Here is a 15,866-nt window from a genome sequence, read left to right as displayed (position 1 = left end):
CAAAGGTCATGAAGTGGGCGCGCGAATCAGGAGCTCCCAAGCCTGTGCGGCGCATGCGCGAGTACGTGTGCGTGCGCATGCGCGTGCGCGCCTGCACTTGCTCAAAGGGGTTCCTCTGAATTAAGGGTGGGTCTGCCTCTACGTCCCCGGCGCGGAGCCCTGGTCCTCAGGGTACCAGAGTGCCTGTGCTGACACCGCTTCATGGTGTTTTTCTCCCCATTAGCCAAGGCTAAATGACCTAGATACTGTGCCTATTAAAGCCTCATTTTTCTTGCGCCCTTTTGTTCCTCAGTGTACACTATCAGACGCTGCGCACACTTTATCCTCAGTCTCTGCTGCTCTTTTGAGGGAGTAATGGGAGGTTTTTGCATGTGGTTCTGTTGAGAGATCTGGAGTGGAATTATGTAAAGGCAATTTAAGGTTTTTCTTCCTGCCTGGTCTGAAGACAATCAGTTTACCATATGACTAACAGCTAATCTGGTATAAGAGGAGGTATCAAGAAACCGTACAAAGGCCAGAATGCTGTATTTGCATCTATTGCGAATACAAAAAAATAGAGTGAACACCAGTGCCCCTACTGTACTACATTCTATAATTACATCTCTGCATATCATGGGTCACTTTTATTAAAAGCATCATTACTACAGTTGGCAGCAATTTACATTTTATCTTACATGATAGCAGTTTTCAAAGAAAAAAAAATAGAGGGACATCACAACAAAGAAAAACAATACATTTACAAAGTCATGTCTGTAAACTTCAAGGCTAGTTTAGAGCTGAGGTAATGCTGTTTTAGCTTTGTGGCTAAAGTAACAAAGTCCTTTAATTTAAAAAAGGTACCTGATTCTCTCTTCTCTCATTCTTTATTTATTCATCTATTTATTTTGTTTATACCAGTGCATTACAAGACCACAAGACAATGGAACTGTAGTTCTGTCTGGCGAGAACCCTCCCAGTAGGTTAATTTCCAAAGGGACCCTTCACATTCAACAGCTGCCTTATTATTGCTGCGCCTCAGGACAGAGACGTTCACACTAACGTGGAGATTGTCAGAGTGTATGGATGTGTGTGGGTGCAAGTGTGGGAACCCCCATACAGTCAAAAAGGGAAACAAATGAGCAAGTATGATATGTGTGGTAAATTTCATCTTGACCTTCACAGCAAAAAAAAAAAAAAAAAAAAAATTAAAATTAAAAAATTAAATATATAACTTCATACTTCCTTTGAGCAGCACTTCCTTCCACTAGTGCCCCTCGGTTACAAATTGCTCTTTATTATAATACCAATGGTACCAGAAGAAAAAGGAAAGAAAAGGAGGGGAAAAAAAGCAGAGCATTATGTAAGTTTCCTTAAAAAGACATGATCACCTCTCAAATTTCATCTCTCCTAGGGATAATAAATAATGCACTGCACAATACTTAATGACCAAGATACCTTTTGACACACCTGTATAACATGACTTGGAATTTTTTTTTCCTTTTTTTTTTTGCTACACTATGTTACAGAACAGCTTATAAAACTAGGTATGAACATTAACTGTGAGTGTAAACAGTAGGACTACCACTTGTCAAAAGTTTCAAACACTTGAACTGGGACTGGGACTGGTTACTCGTCCTGTTCATTGTTTTCTACGTCTTCCCCCCCGTCGAGCGAGTCGAGCTCTTCACCCTGTGCTATTTCGTCTTCCAAGACGGAGGACTCCGCCGTCTTGTCCAGGCTCTCCTCCGCGTCGCTGCCTTCCAGGTTCTCCTCCTCCGGGAAGGCGGCGCCCTCGGCCTTGTCGGGAGCCTTCTCCTCGCCGGCGCCCACGGCGTTCTGCAGCCCCGCCAGCGCGGGGAAGCCGGGCAGCGTCAACCCTCCCAGGCCCGGAGGTAGAAACATGGACGGGTAGAAGAGGCCCGGGGCCACGGTGGACAGCAGGAAGGGGTTGAAGGCCAGCGGGTTGGAGGCCAGGCCGGCCGGGGCGGTAGCAGCACCGACGGACCCGTTGGCCGCGTCGGGGGCCGCGGCGGCGTCTGTGCTTTTCTCCGAGTCCTTGCTCTCCGGCTCGGCCTCCGGGCCCTTCTCCTCCGCCCTGGCGGCGCCGTCCTCGGGCTCTCCGGGCCCCGGGGCGGCCGCGGCGGCGGCGGCGGCGGCGCTCCCGGCCGCGGCGGACAGCGGGCTGTTGAGCAGCCCGCCGAGCCCGAAGACGTTGGGCAGGCCGGCCACGCCCGGCAGCATCAGCGGCAGCACGGCCGCCGGGCTCTTGGCGTCGCCCCCGGCCGCGGCCGCCGTGGCCAGTCCCGGAGGGAAACCCATGAGCCCGGCCAGCTGGAGAGACTGGAGGTTCTGAAGGTTCTGCAGTCCCGCCAGGTCCATGCCCGCGAACAGGCTGTTCACCAGCAGGGGGCTGAGCCCCGACGTGGAGGCCACGGCCGCCGCCGCCGCCGCCGCCCGCGCGATTTCACTCTTGGGCCTCCGTCCTCGTCTGCTGGCGCCCTCGCCCCGCACCACCGGCCCGGTGAGCAGCCGGTCGAACATCGACTCCGGAACGAATCCCTGCAGGAAAAGCAGAGGCACGCGGGGGCTGTCAGCGTTCTCAAGGAGCCGTCATTTCCACGCGGGCCTTTGTGACGCACTCAGCACTGACGGTCTGACCCTGGACACACGAGCAAGTCCCGCTAGTTCTAGGAGCTCAAGGATAAAGCGTATGAAAGCAGAAGTTCTACTGTTGAGCCTTACGGAGCTCGCAGGGTTATGCTGAATTGCAGGAAAAATCTTAAAGGCTACTCTATCAGTGAGGTGAGTCAAGTTATCTGCATCCTAACTCGAGAAAAAACACATCAGAAGGAAGTTGGAAAATAGAGAAAATTCAATTAAGATGACATTTAGTTATCCCCTCCCCCCTCCAAAAAACAAAAGCGTATGTTCACACCAAAAGCTGTACACGAATGTTTACAGCAGCTCTACTCGTAACTGTCAAAATCCGGAAACAGCAGAGACGGCCTTCCACAGGGACCAGGTGACCAAACCTGGGAGCACGTCCAGGATCGGGAGGGCAGCCCAGCAATGAAACTTCCGACACATGCAACCACTCGGCTGAACCGCGGTGTGAGTGAGGAAGGAGGTTCGTAAAGGTTCTATTATTTATGCTTCTGTTTCTATGACATCCTCAAAAAGATAAAACTCTAGAGATGGAGAACAGATTTGAGAGTGGTTGCCCTGGGCTAGAGGCAGGGAAAGGGAACAATACACGGTGTTTGGGGGGTGATGGAGCTGTCTGCTTTCTGATTATGGTGGTGGCAATTCAAGAAAATATACCTGTCTTAAGGCTGGTAGAGCTGGACACTGAAAGAAAAGTAAGCGTTTTTACTGTATACCTTAAACAGATAAAAGGAATCAGGACATCATTAACAAATTCATTTTAAAAAGAAATAGCGAAATAAATTTTTTGGCAGAACTGTTGTACTTCTCAGTTGCTTATTTTAAAATCGGAAATCACAGTTAATTTTGAGGATCTCAATTACCCTAAACTCCATTCCACAGATGGGCTGTTAACCAGGTTTACGGGAGGCCTTCCCTCCTGGAGTGAGCCTGCCGCTAGGACTGTGGATGTGTATTTCCACGCAGTCCTTTTACATCAGGGCTGTCAAATTCACCCACTTTGGATTTGTATTGATACAAGGAGTGATGATGTATTAGTGATATAAGAAAAGGATGTATTATGTCAACACTTTTAAACCAGTAAGTTACAATGGAAAAATTAAAGGCCAACAGAAAATAAAGAAAAATTCAGGAGAACAGTTTCATATAGAGACCTCCCTGCACAGAAAGGCAGAGTCTGTACTTACAGACTGCTTGACTATATCCGTCCAGTCCGGGGCAACTGCAAACTCGGGGTTTTCCTCCAGCCACCGGGGTAGATCCTTCATCGGAGGTGCCATAGCTCCACCCATCTGGGGAGAGGCATTTGAAAAGTGATTTGGAAATTCTTCCCTTTCCCCTCCCCATCTGTATACATACACACATACATACACATGTTGTGAACACATATTCTGGGAGAAACATGATTCTCTTTCTCTATGAAAGATGTCAGGATAAAACAGTTGTTTCTGGGAGAAGGAGTCACACAGAGATCACTTCCCTTCCCCAGTGTTTACCTTCTTCCCATTGCGTTTATTGACAACGGGCACCCTTTCTTCTCCTGTCAAAGTGTTTATATCCAATTTATTAGGGTTTCGACATCTATGCCGTTTCTGTTTCGGTTTCTGAAATGAGGAAAACAGCATATCCGCGTTCTTCTAAAAAACAAAAAAACAAAAGAAAACACAAAACATATTTAGTAAAATTGTAGTTAGTACTTCTATATTTCCTATATAAATGACAAACAGAACAGTCAGGCCATTTTCAATTACTATGAAAGTTTCAAGAATCATTTTATTATTAGAAGCCATACTTTTCTTTGCAAGGAAAAACTGTTCTTTTTTTTGGACTTAAGGAACAGACATGGGAGCTGAGACAGTGATTTTCCTTTTGTCTCTCAATAACCTTGCATAAAGTCTTTTCTTCAAATGTTTAACCAAGTCGTGGTATTTTAAAAGGAAACTTTTTCTAGTACCTTTGCTAATCTCTACTCAGTGACTTGCATGGCTACAGAGATGATATCATATCTACAACACGAACTGTACATAAGGGGAACTAACCCAAGGGATGAAAGAAAAATCTTTGCTAAAGAGCGAGTTCTGAGTGGCAGGAAGTCAACAAAATAAAATGTTAACCTTTACAACTGAAGTTTTTAAAAATTCAATCACACAAGTATAGGACATAAAAAATTTGCATGGTTAGCTAGCAAACAGTTTAAGTAACAGATCATCTAGAGATCCTGTCTAACATTTAATACCAGGCTTAAGAAAGAAGCTAATAAAGTCTTGGTTGGCCTGCATGAGCTGGTCAAATGGCTGCAGTAACAGCTTCCTAATATTTTGTACTAGGCGGACCTGGTCCAGAGACCAATTAGAGCGCGTCCAGGAGTGTTCCCAACAGTGAGGCCACCCAGAAACCATGCCATGTGAAGAACAGCAGAAGAAATCACACCTATTTGGTGAGAGAAGGAAAAAGTAAAGAAATGCATACTAGGTGTCTTCAAATAACTACAAGGCTGCTCTTCACGTAGGACGGACCTGGAGCTAGTTTCTCTAACGTAGAATATACAGTGACAAAAAGGGGGAAACATTCATTATGACGAAACAGTCAAGCGAAAGGCAGAGGGGCCGGAGGGATTTCTACACCGTGGAGGAGAAGGAAAATGGACTAACCGAGCAAGAATGCTCCCAGCTCTGAGCTCTGTGATACTCACTGGTACATAACTTGGCATATCAACAGTGTAAGTGGGATGCAGCTTCAGCCATTCAACTAAATCCTTGTTTTTCGGAGCATCCTCCCCCACCAGCCTAGTCCCATCTTCGAGATTTATAACAGGGATCCGCGTGTCTGGGTCCAGCTGTCCAGGAGAAGGAATGTTTCTTGTAGGTGGGGTCTCTATATCTTCTTCAAAAGCTTTGGTCACCTCAGTCTCCTCCTGCAGAAAGTTGACAATGGTCTCAATTCTCAACGTGAGGAGAGAGAGTCTGACGACTTCGGCCCCCAAGAAAGTGCTAGCCTAGCATGATGGGTCTCTGATCAAAAAGGGTGAAAGGCTACTTGAAACCACGTCAGTTTGGGAACAGCTATTAAATTGGAAGCTGGAACTTCTATTGTGCTTCACACTGCAGTTAGCAGAGGTAGAAAATTCACACTCCATCAGTGCCCCCCGTCTGGGGTCTTAAGCGAGCTCCTAGGAACACAACACAGGCAGTGGAGTCTGAGCTCGACGTGCGGGAAAGGGAGTCCTTCAATCTCTCTTGGGGGTCCTGGAGAGCCTCCTTAAAGAAACTGCAATTAAAGAATGTTCCAAAAGCCAGTTTATATGTAGCTTTTTGGCACTCTGTGGTCAGCACAATTTTGTTGGTAGTACAGTATTTCATGTTAGGCTGTGTGGCAACACTGAGAGATCAACTCTGACTGCAGCCTAGACTCTCCCATCGCCCAGCCACTGGTCCTGAAACTCAAACTCTGTTCTTTCAACCCGCAGACATCTTTCCTGTGGCCCGTTCATCCATTCTTACTGCTCCCCCTTTGGTTTATGTCTCCATGACTGACACCCAACTCCCTGCAATACTCCTGATTCTAGTTCCACCCTTCCTTAATCCACCCTTCACTCTGCTAGACTGGAGGCAGTTCGCCAAGATGTACCCTTCCTAGTTCAAAAATGATGTCTCATCACTCCCTTATTTAAGCTATTTTGATAATTGGATCCCCATCACCTTCAGGATAAAATCCAAGTTCTTCAGCAGCAATCAAGCCCTCGGTGATGTGCAGCCCACCCTTGTCACCAAGCTCATCTCTGCGGAAGCTGCCTCCTCACTAAACTCCCTGGCCAATAACATTTGGTTCACCAGACATGATAGGCTCTCTCTGACCTCAGTCCCTTTGCACATGCTCTTCTGGCCCCCTCTTTTCAAATGACTCACTCCTACACCACCTTCAAAGTTTAGGGAAACTTCTTCCTCTGTTTATCCCCATGTCCTCCTCCCTCCATCCCCTTTCTTCCTTTGGGTTCACAAAATACCCGAGGCATGTCTCGCAACTCTAATATGTTGTTATTTATGTGTCACTCATCTTAAACACTGAGCTCGCTGGTGCAAGCACCTGTCAAGCCCAGCACAGGGCAGGGCCGGCTCTCACAAGGCTGCCAACGTGGATGGCTGTGCCCGGACTTTTCACGCCAGCACAGTGGTCTCCGGTTGAGTGCTGATACAACACAAGGTTTTGGGATTTGTCCTATTCTGTACAAGTAACCATGCTGGACTTTGTGCCTCTTCACTACTCAGTTTCTATAGACCAGTCAGCATTCTCCTTGTGTTTCATGTGCAGGCTCATAACCCTCTATGATACTGAATGAGGGATCCCCAAATTCCAACCATTAAGAGTCAAAAATAATATTAAATGAATTAAATGAAATTTTTTTCTCTAACATCGAGTAGGTTTGAGCCAGGTTGCTAAATATGGACTTTAGGGAAAAAAATACTAATAAATTCTTAGGACAGATTGAAATATATGAATGAATAAAATCAGCCTTAAGTTTCACACAGGGTATATAGTAACAATAGGAAACAGCACTTGGTCACAGTGACTATTAACTCCTGACTGGGTCCGCAGACAAGGTGTGCCAAGATTCAAACTGAAAGATGACAGTAAATGAACATGTGTGAGCTGCAGAAACTCCCCAGTCTGCTGGTTTACAGAGAAAGGATTTTCAGTGAACAAAACTTATCAAAGTGTTACAGTGGGTCCCAGCAGGGCGGCACCACTGGCAATACAACTTTTGGGACCACCCACCTAGAAATGGCGTTTTAACTTACGGAACAATTGGTCATAGCTGATCTATCATGGGTGTATTTTTATAAGATTCTAAAAATAATTATATGATCAACAACAATGACCATTATCATGACTGGTGCATCATGCTGGGTTCTGTTTTGCTCAGACCTTCCCAGGGACCAGTTTCAGTGAAGGCTACTTTGTCATTTCTAGACTCTAACTTGATCATACCTTCCCTCCCCTTTTAAGTCATTAAGCTTCCTCTAAATTCAAGAAATAAAAGGGGGGCAAGTAATAATGGAGATGGAATAAGGAAAAACATATCGAAACAAGTATCTCCCCTCGGTGTTTCCCAAACTATGTCCCACTGCTCAGGGGAACCCCCACCCCCACCCTCCACCTCCGCCAGCATCCCAGCTCCTCCTCAGGCACCAGCTCCGGCATCACTGCACTGATTCAGCTTTCAAATCATCGGCTTCAGATATCTTATATCAATTTCAGCACCTTAAAAAGGGACTGTGTATAACCAGGTTCTGTGGAGTAAAACCCTCACCACAAGTTGGGTGGCACACTTTTAGGTGAGTGGTTGGAGCAGATCAGGGAAGAGAGTTATTTTGATTACACCACACTCACTGCCTTTGAACTGAAGATGAAAACGTCAAAATCCACTGGCACATACACTTCCTTAAAACCTAACCTAGCACAGATCTCTATTCAGTTGAGATTTTTGAAAATATTTACAGAGGCAGGAGAATTTGCAATCACTAGCTTTGTATAGGAACACAAATCTTAAGTCTGAAACTGAACACGTAGACTAATTTAATAAATGCCAGGCCCAAAACACATCGATACTTTTAAGAGCAGAAGCTTTTTCCACCTCAAGGACTCAGCGATAACAGTTACAGGCTCAGGAGGACAGGATTTTGTTTGGGGCTAGTCTTCCGAGAGCAATCAATATATCAGAATCTCGGGAAGAGTAAATCCTCCAGTCACACGTGGTTCAGGCTGAGTGATCTGTATCAGTGCTCAACACAGCCTCCATGCCACGGCCCCGAGGGGAGCGGGCCCGGCCCGGGTGCACCGTGGGGCGAGCCCCTCAACTTACTGCACTCAATGACGTCCGTTTGTGGCTCATGAACAGCAGATCGAGGCCCTCCACGTTTTTCCTCCGTCCCCGCCTCCTCTTCATGGGAGGCTCTCCGTCCACAAGGGAGCCGTTCAGCAGATGCCTCGTGGGTGTGCGGGACAGACCTGCCTGGAGCAGCTCCATTTGAGTCTTAAAGGCATCAGACACCGGTGTCGAGACGTTAGGCAAGATAAACTTTGAAGTAAGAGATGAAAAATTTGAGGTAGAGCTTGTCGCCTCTCTCGAGGCCTTTGATAAATCCACGACTTTCTCTTGTCCGTTCTCCGAGACCACCTGAGACTCGCGCAGCTGGGCAACCATCTCCATGAGGTTTCGCCGCTTGGCAGCTCTTTCAGCCTCGATTTCGATTTTTCTCCTCCTCCTCCTCCGCTGGCGAGGGACGGAGAGGTTGAGGGCATCGTCCTGTTGAAAAATCCCAACAACACAGTGAGCCCAAACCACTGCGGCTACATGGACTGCCTTCTGGAACCACGAACAAGAGGCGTAAGGAACGAAATGCCTGTGACTGCTGAATGGGGCCAAGGAGACAGAGACAGCGGCCTTGTTTCTAAGGAGGACCAGCCAACACAAGCTTCCAAGCCGAGTTAAGAGAGCTTATCTTTAAGCTGCAAAAGCAAACGGCTCTCACTGACCTTGGACAACTGAGGGGAAGTGGTGAGGTCCTCGCTGCCGCTGATGCTGGCCTGGCCGACCACGGAGAGCTCCGCCAGGCTCCGCTTCTGCAGGGGACTGTCGGCGGCGGGGGGCGTATAACCAGGGATGAGGCCCTGGAAATCAAACATCTGGCGCCTATTTACCGGCCATTTGCCTTTCAACACTGCTTCACAGATGTTGTCTAATCGGTTTATCATTACTCGGTCCTGGAGGGAGAAGAAAAGTCACACGAAACTGTAACAAAGACCTGGTGAAAATTACGAGATAAATCTATCCACCAAGATCCTGGAGAGCAGAGAAGGTTTAAAAGTTGACCCACAGACAAAAAGCAAAAGTAAACACGAAGCAAACAAGCCAGGAGGTGAACAACACCCTCTAGAAGTGCTTCACTCTGGTGTGAGGTCCTACCGGGGCTGCAATACAGAAAACTCAGTGTTTTTCAACTGTGAACACCGAATCACACAAATGAGAGAACATTACATAACCACTACCTCTAAAACGTCCCTGTATTTAACAAGGAGCTGCTATTCAGGCTGAAGATTGTTGGCGAACGTCAGTAGGTAACAATGGAAGCCTGCGTTCAGCTTCTCGACGCTCTGGTGCTGCGGTCCGCGGGCTGGACCACAGCCTGTCCCAGGAAGTGGGACATCATTAGCGTCACTATTAATAAAGTTCAGCATTACGAATGGGCACCAACCTAGGAACACCTAATGAGTGTCAATTTGCATTCCCCACCTATTATCACTTCAAGTTTCATTGAAGCGTGTACGTTAAAAATGTCTAATTACAGCTCTTAGACCCAGTTTCCATAGATTAAAAGTGCCTGCTACTACAGACCTCTTGGCTGATCTGGGAAGCTCCCTTCTAAACTCAATAAGGAAAATCAGCAAAACGAGGGAAATAAGGGAGCATATAAAGGAGAAAAAATGTCTTTAATAGTACAGTCTCCAGTTAAAAATTTCACATTCTTTCTTTCCCAACTAACACTATGGAAGACTAGCCTGGGGATGAGATGACTGAAGCCTTTTGTGTGTTATTTATTTTAAACCAGACAGCCCTGTTATGGTGATTAGGAAGATTATTTCCCCACCCTGAAAAACAGACCCCAATTATATAGGGATTTATTATGAAATTATGCTAGTTAGCCAAAAAAGTAATTTCCACTTTGCTTTTGGTTATAGATAACTACATTTGGAATTATCTCATAATACATTTGGGCAAATGGGTCAACAGCCCACCCTCTCCCCAGTTTAGAAGAGTACAGATTTCCAAACATATGAAGTTGTCTTAAATCAGAAAGTTCTGCTTCGGGATTAAACACACACACACACACACACACACACACACACTTTTAAAAGTCCATACCTTGCCCCTTGCGCATTGTTGCACTATGAAAAACAGTACAGAGTTGCCTCAAAAAAATTAAAAATAGAACTACCATAGGATCCAACAATCCCACTTCCGGGTATGTGTCCAAAAGTACTGGAAGGGGATCTCAAAGAGATATTAGTACATTCATGTTGACAAGCAGCACTGTAACAAACCAAGAGGTAGAAGGACCCCAGATGTCTCAATGATGGATGGACGGATAAAGAAAATGTAGTCTATACATACAATGGAACATTACTCAGCCTTAAAAAGGAATGAAATCCTGTCACATGCTTGCACAGGGATGAATCTTGAGGACACTACACTAAGTGCAATAAGCCAGTCACAAACACTATATGATTTCACGTATAGGAGGCATCTAAGCTAAAGCAGTCACATTCACAGACGCAGAGAGTAGAAGAGCAGTTGCCGAGGGGCTCGGGGGAGGGGAGTTGTTTAATGGGTAGAGTTTCTATCCTGCAAGATAAAAAAAAGCCCTGGAGATCTCTTTCACAGAAATGTGAACACACTTAACAGTACCAAACAACACACTTAAAAAAACAGTTAAGGTTGTTAATTTCATGTTATGTTTGTTTTTAACCACACTAAAACAATTCTTTAAAAAAGATGCACACACTTTATTTTGCCAATAGGTGAGTCTTGTGAAACAATAATCCATAGACTATCCTAGGCAGCTAACCTAAAAACCCTTAAAGAACCAAGAGCCATACAAACAGTTCTTTTTTCTTACTTTCTTTGCTTCCTGTCACCTTTTCTATCTTATTACAAAAGCCTTCCACAGAATTTTTTTCTCTGGGCTTTTCCAGATCATTCTTTGAAAACACAAGAGAAATCTACAATCTTCATGCACTGTGTCAAAGTTTACCTTAAAATTATATAAAAAATTGGGCTAGAATGATTTCCTGTCAAAAAGCAAAGCAAAACAACAACAAAAAACCTCACCGACCTTAGGCCAAAATGAGAAGGCAAACGTTCTTTCGTGCAGGAGCTGAGCGACCGACGGGTCCCCGTCCTCCATGTAGAAGCCATCTCGGGTTTCGTCCCTGGCAGTGCTCATGGAAGCATTGCTTTCTTCATCAAAATTCTTCCCCCTCGAGACAGCCCCTGCTGAGAAATGAGTTAATGTGCATCACTCACAACCAGAATACCAGAATATCGCTGAAAAGGAAGTGCAGAAAGGACTTGATTTAATATCTGAATGCCAATCAGCTCCATTTGATTGAGTACCTACCATGACTGGGGTGGTACCAAGCATTTTCTAAGTCCTGCCGTGTACAGCCTGCAAGGGCCCTTTCCTGTAGGGGGTGTTATCCCCGTTTTACAGACGGGGAAGCGGAGGCTTAGTGAGCCGGCATCACTAGTCATCTAGCATCTCGCTAGTAAATCCCAGGGGAGGCTGAATGATAGCCAAGTCTCTGACCCAAAAGAGCCTGTGTCCCTCCTCCAGGAAGAAGGGCTGGCATTTGGCCAGGGTTCCAGGTCGCAGCTCCAGCAGAAAAGTGCAACGTGGAGCCTCTCTCCCTGCCGGGCAGGTCCAGCAGCTTCACGGGGCCTTAGGAAGAGAATTGGGTCTTCCCAGGTTCTACTCCTACCCTTTATGTCTGAATGAAAACTAAATAAATTCAGCATCATTGGTCTTAACATCGGTAGTGCCTGTAAAACTCTTCTTCTGAGAAGTTGAGTTGTTCAAAGCAGGCTGCTTATGGGCCATATGGAAGCAAAGTGGACATCGAGGCTTCATCTGACCCCACCCCTCTCAGAAGACGACGTACACTCAACACCCTTAAAACAAGGAGGAACACAGGGAAACCCCTGCCCAGGCGGCCAGCAGAGGCCGGGGGGCCAGGGTTACCTTCAGGCTGGGAGGATTCCTCCGACTTGTCGTCATCCTCCAGCTTTTCCTCGTCGTCCTCTTCAGAACCTTTCTCTGAAATAGACTTGGGCCCCGTGTCCGCGGCGACCTCCACCCCTTTGGGCTCGTTTTTCGCCGAGCTGGCCTCGGCCTCGCGGCCCTGCCTCCCGTCCTTCTCGCCGCCCTCGGCCTCCTCCGGCTCCTCCTTCACCTCGGGCTTCTCGCGGGCGGGGCCCTCCGCCCCCTCGGCCTTGCCCTCCGCCGCCCCCGCCGCCTTCTCGTCCGGACCGTGGGCGGCGGGGGCGGCCGCGGGAGGCGGGCCGAACCCCACAGCCAGCGGGTTCAGGGCAGGGGCGCCGGCCGCCCCTCGGTTCTGGGCGAAGTTCTTGTGCGCGTCCAGGAAGGACAGCTCCGGGTCGTTGAGGATGTGGTAGTCCGTCCGGCTGACGCCGTGCTTGGCAGCTCCGACCAGCAGGTCCCGGTCGTGCCGCCCGCACTCCCACCACTCGGGCAAGTCCAGGCTGGGCTGGCAGAGCTTCAGCCGCTCGCCCAGCTGCGGGTGGTGCAGGACCTGCTCGCGGATCTTCCGCAGCAGCTCGATGCGGTACAGGGTCCTGGAGGCGCGCTCCTCGGTGATGGGCTCGATCGCCGAGGAGAGGTCGGGCGGCTCTGCAACGGGGGGCAGTCGTGTTGGGCCGGGCTGCTTCCCGCAGCGGTCCAGAACCTGGGTCACCCGGCGAACCTACCGAACCTACCGTCATCCGGCTTCGTGGGCATCCGACACACCCGCCGACACATGGCTACAAAGCAGCTGAAGTATTTCTCCAAACTCTCGTCGGACTTTTTGTCCAGTCTGGCGAAGGCTCGAAACTGGTTCCAGTCGAAATGCTGTTTCACGGGGTCAAAAATGACCCCAAAAGTGGACACCACGCGGTAGAAGTCCGCCTCTTCCCTTCTGGTCCACCTGTCAGGAAGGAGACGTTAGCTGGGGTTGGACGTGAGTAGAAAGGCTTCAAGTTTACGACTTGCTTTTCCTCTTTTCCCCTAAACCTCATGGGTGGTGCTCGCTTTGGGGTGGGGGTTTGGGCTGCTCCGCTGACCGTTATCTTGGATACTTTATCCTGGATACGATTCCTGCCTCCTGGGGGCGGAGGGGAGCAGAGGAGAGAGGAAGGCACTGGGGCCGAGCAAAGCCCTCGAGGAACTCACTTCTGCCGTTTCTCGGATATGATAGCTTCCCTCTCGGCTTCCAGGGCCCGCACTTCCTCCCGAGGCCGCCGCCTCCGCCGGTCAGTCTTCATCAAGGCCTCCTGCCTCATCTGTTGCCTTTTATAGCTGCGCTGATAGGCAGTTATGAGCCTGCGCAGACGGGTGGTCAGCGTTGAGGTGTTGGGCCAGTACAGCTGGCCTAACTCAGCACCGCTCTCGCTGTGCTTGCCTGGGGAAGTGGAAACGACGTGTCTGAAATGGGTAGCTGCGGCCCTGCCAAGCACAGGGCTTCCATCAAAACAAGATGACTCACGAACACTCAAACTACAGTGTGGGCAAGGGCATCGCAGTGCCCTCGTTTTTAAAATATAAATAAGGAATAATATTGCCATGGAACTTATAACCCATTTCCTTTTCAGCTCCTTAGCGGGGGGAAAAAAAACCAAGCTCATTCATCAGTCGTATATTAAGAAACCCATTTTAGGCTACAAACTGCATAAGAGTGTTCTCTTGTAATGGAATAATCTTGAACATAAAAAAGAATCACATAATTGTTAGCTAAGGATTTTACATTAGGAAAAAAGTGCAGTATTCTCTGCAAACCAGTAGTGTTCCAGGTGCTGAGCAAATGCCCTGCTCCCAAGAGTTGGACTTCTAAAGATGCTTAAAAGTTTTCACTAACTGGTGGGAAAACATAAATATATACATTATCCTAAACCAAAAAAAAAAAAGTTATTTTATCAAAGAAATTCAAAGTAATGAAAAACCAAGAGCAAACAAGAACAAAAATTCTTTCCAAAAGAGATGCATCAGTGTAGACGAAACGATGCTTTAAGACACTGCCGGCGTGAGGCGCTCGCACACTGCCGGTCAGCTCCGCCCGGACTCGCCAGGAGCCCTACCTGGGGCACGTACTTCCATGGGTTCTTCCTTATCTTCTGGAGGAGAATTTGCAAATTCCTCGAAAGCAAAGCGAGAAAGAGAAATTATTTTAATTTGAGACTTTATTTTGCTTTATCTTTTAAAGAAAGGACCATTATCTATAAAGTTTAACAAGCCTTATACGGGCATATAATATTTTACTGCTGCTGTAAAAGTCAATGTACTCCAGTTCTTACATCTATTTCATCCTTGAATGGTGTTCTGGTTGGTTTATATTCTGGGTCTTCATCTTCTCTATCAAATTCTCCCCTATTTAAAATTTAAAAAAATGTTTAAATCATACTGATTCGCAAGAGATTGAAGGGAGCCCGGTAAAGAGGAACCACCTGCTTGAAGCTATTTTGAATTCTGGGTCTGACATCAAAAGTGACTCTATCGGTATTTAAAACGTCCGGCCAAGGCGGGGTGGGGTGTAGGGAGGTGGGCGGGTAATGTGTCAAGGGGACTGTCATCACTTGGAAAAGACAAACAAGCTGCAGATTATATTGATCATATATTGTGTTTAACTAGCCATTTGTGACATATAAAGACTATACTGGTAAACATTACTCAGGTTCAAATCAGACCCAATGGAGTGCACGATACAGTGTAAGACCTGAACCCTGCCAGTGGGTGCGACACTGACATAAAGTTTATTAAAATTTTAGAACGTCCTTCTTACCCGTCACCGCCATCTGCTAGCATGTCTGTTCCTCTCTGCTCGGCAGCGATGGCCTTGGCATCAGGCATCCCAACTCGTTCCAGGAAGCACAGCGCGGGGTCAGCTCGCATGGAATTGTACTTCTCGTACCCTGTGCAGACCCACCAGCCCACGGAGGACACACACAGAAACAACGAAGGCAGGCCTGTCACTGACAGAGTCACAGCTCGGCCACGACACACCAAGTTCATTTATCAAGCAGGATGATCATTTACGTTGTGTTTGAATGAACGGGGCTGTAACAGCCCATTCTATGGAACGCTTATCCCAGGGCAGGTTGGGGGTGGGGGGCAGGTTACATTTTCAGGGATATGATCAGAGTGACCACAAATACGAACAGAAAACCAGGTTCAGAGAAACTGCAAGATGCCCGGAAAGATGTCTGACCCTAGTACCCCAAGATCTAATTTTGCTTGGCATTTACAAGGCTTTGTAACGTTCCTCGATGACGTCTGCAGCAGTCTGCCCCACCCTCCTTGCCAACAGCCACTGTCCTGCAGGAACTTGGGCCGCTGGCTGAAAAACCCCCGTCCACGTAAGGCCAGCGAGCCTGTCTTATTAGGTTTAGGACGATG

At 47.6% G+C, this 15,866-nt stretch overlaps 1 protein-coding gene across 3 annotated transcripts in view; it reads right to left on the bottom strand.

The window, feature by feature from the left end:
• Positions 1-602: 602 nt before the first annotated feature.
• CHD7 (chromodomain helicase DNA binding protein 7) overlaps positions 603-15,866 on the bottom strand; it is a 171,163-nt gene continuing 155,899 nt past the window's right edge. For 2 of the 3 annotated variants that reach the window (XM_064480832.1, XM_064480833.1), the window contains exons 26-38: positions 15,253-15,382; positions 14,768-14,840; positions 14,552-14,609; positions 13,650-13,878; positions 13,196-13,404; positions 12,441-13,109; positions 11,535-11,695; positions 9,178-9,405; positions 8,504-8,947; positions 5,336-5,557; positions 4,140-4,280; positions 3,831-3,935; positions 603-2,538 (exon numbers count right to left, since the gene is read on the bottom strand). In XM_064480832.1, the coding sequence (XP_064336902.1) occupies positions 1,606-2,538; positions 3,831-3,935; positions 4,140-4,280; positions 5,336-5,557; positions 8,504-8,947; positions 9,178-9,405; positions 11,535-11,695; positions 12,441-13,109; positions 13,196-13,404; positions 13,650-13,878; positions 14,552-14,609; positions 14,768-14,840; positions 15,253-15,382 (3,602 nt within the window). In that variant the 3' untranslated portion in view covers positions 603-1,605. The remainder of the gene's footprint in view (positions 2,539-3,830; positions 3,936-4,139; positions 4,281-5,335; positions 5,558-8,503; positions 8,948-9,177; positions 9,406-11,534; positions 11,696-12,440; positions 13,110-13,195; positions 13,405-13,649; positions 13,879-14,551; positions 14,610-14,767; positions 14,841-15,252; positions 15,383-15,866) is intronic. The other variant, XM_064480834.1, reaches the window with a different exon arrangement.

This window comes from Camelus dromedarius, chromosome 30 (genome assembly GCF_036321535.1).
Source record: "Camelus dromedarius isolate mCamDro1 chromosome 30, mCamDro1.pat, whole genome shotgun sequence".
Lineage (NCBI taxonomy): Eukaryota > Metazoa > Chordata > Mammalia > Artiodactyla > Camelidae > Camelus > Camelus dromedarius.
This window is presented reverse-complemented; position numbering and strand designations above follow the sequence as displayed.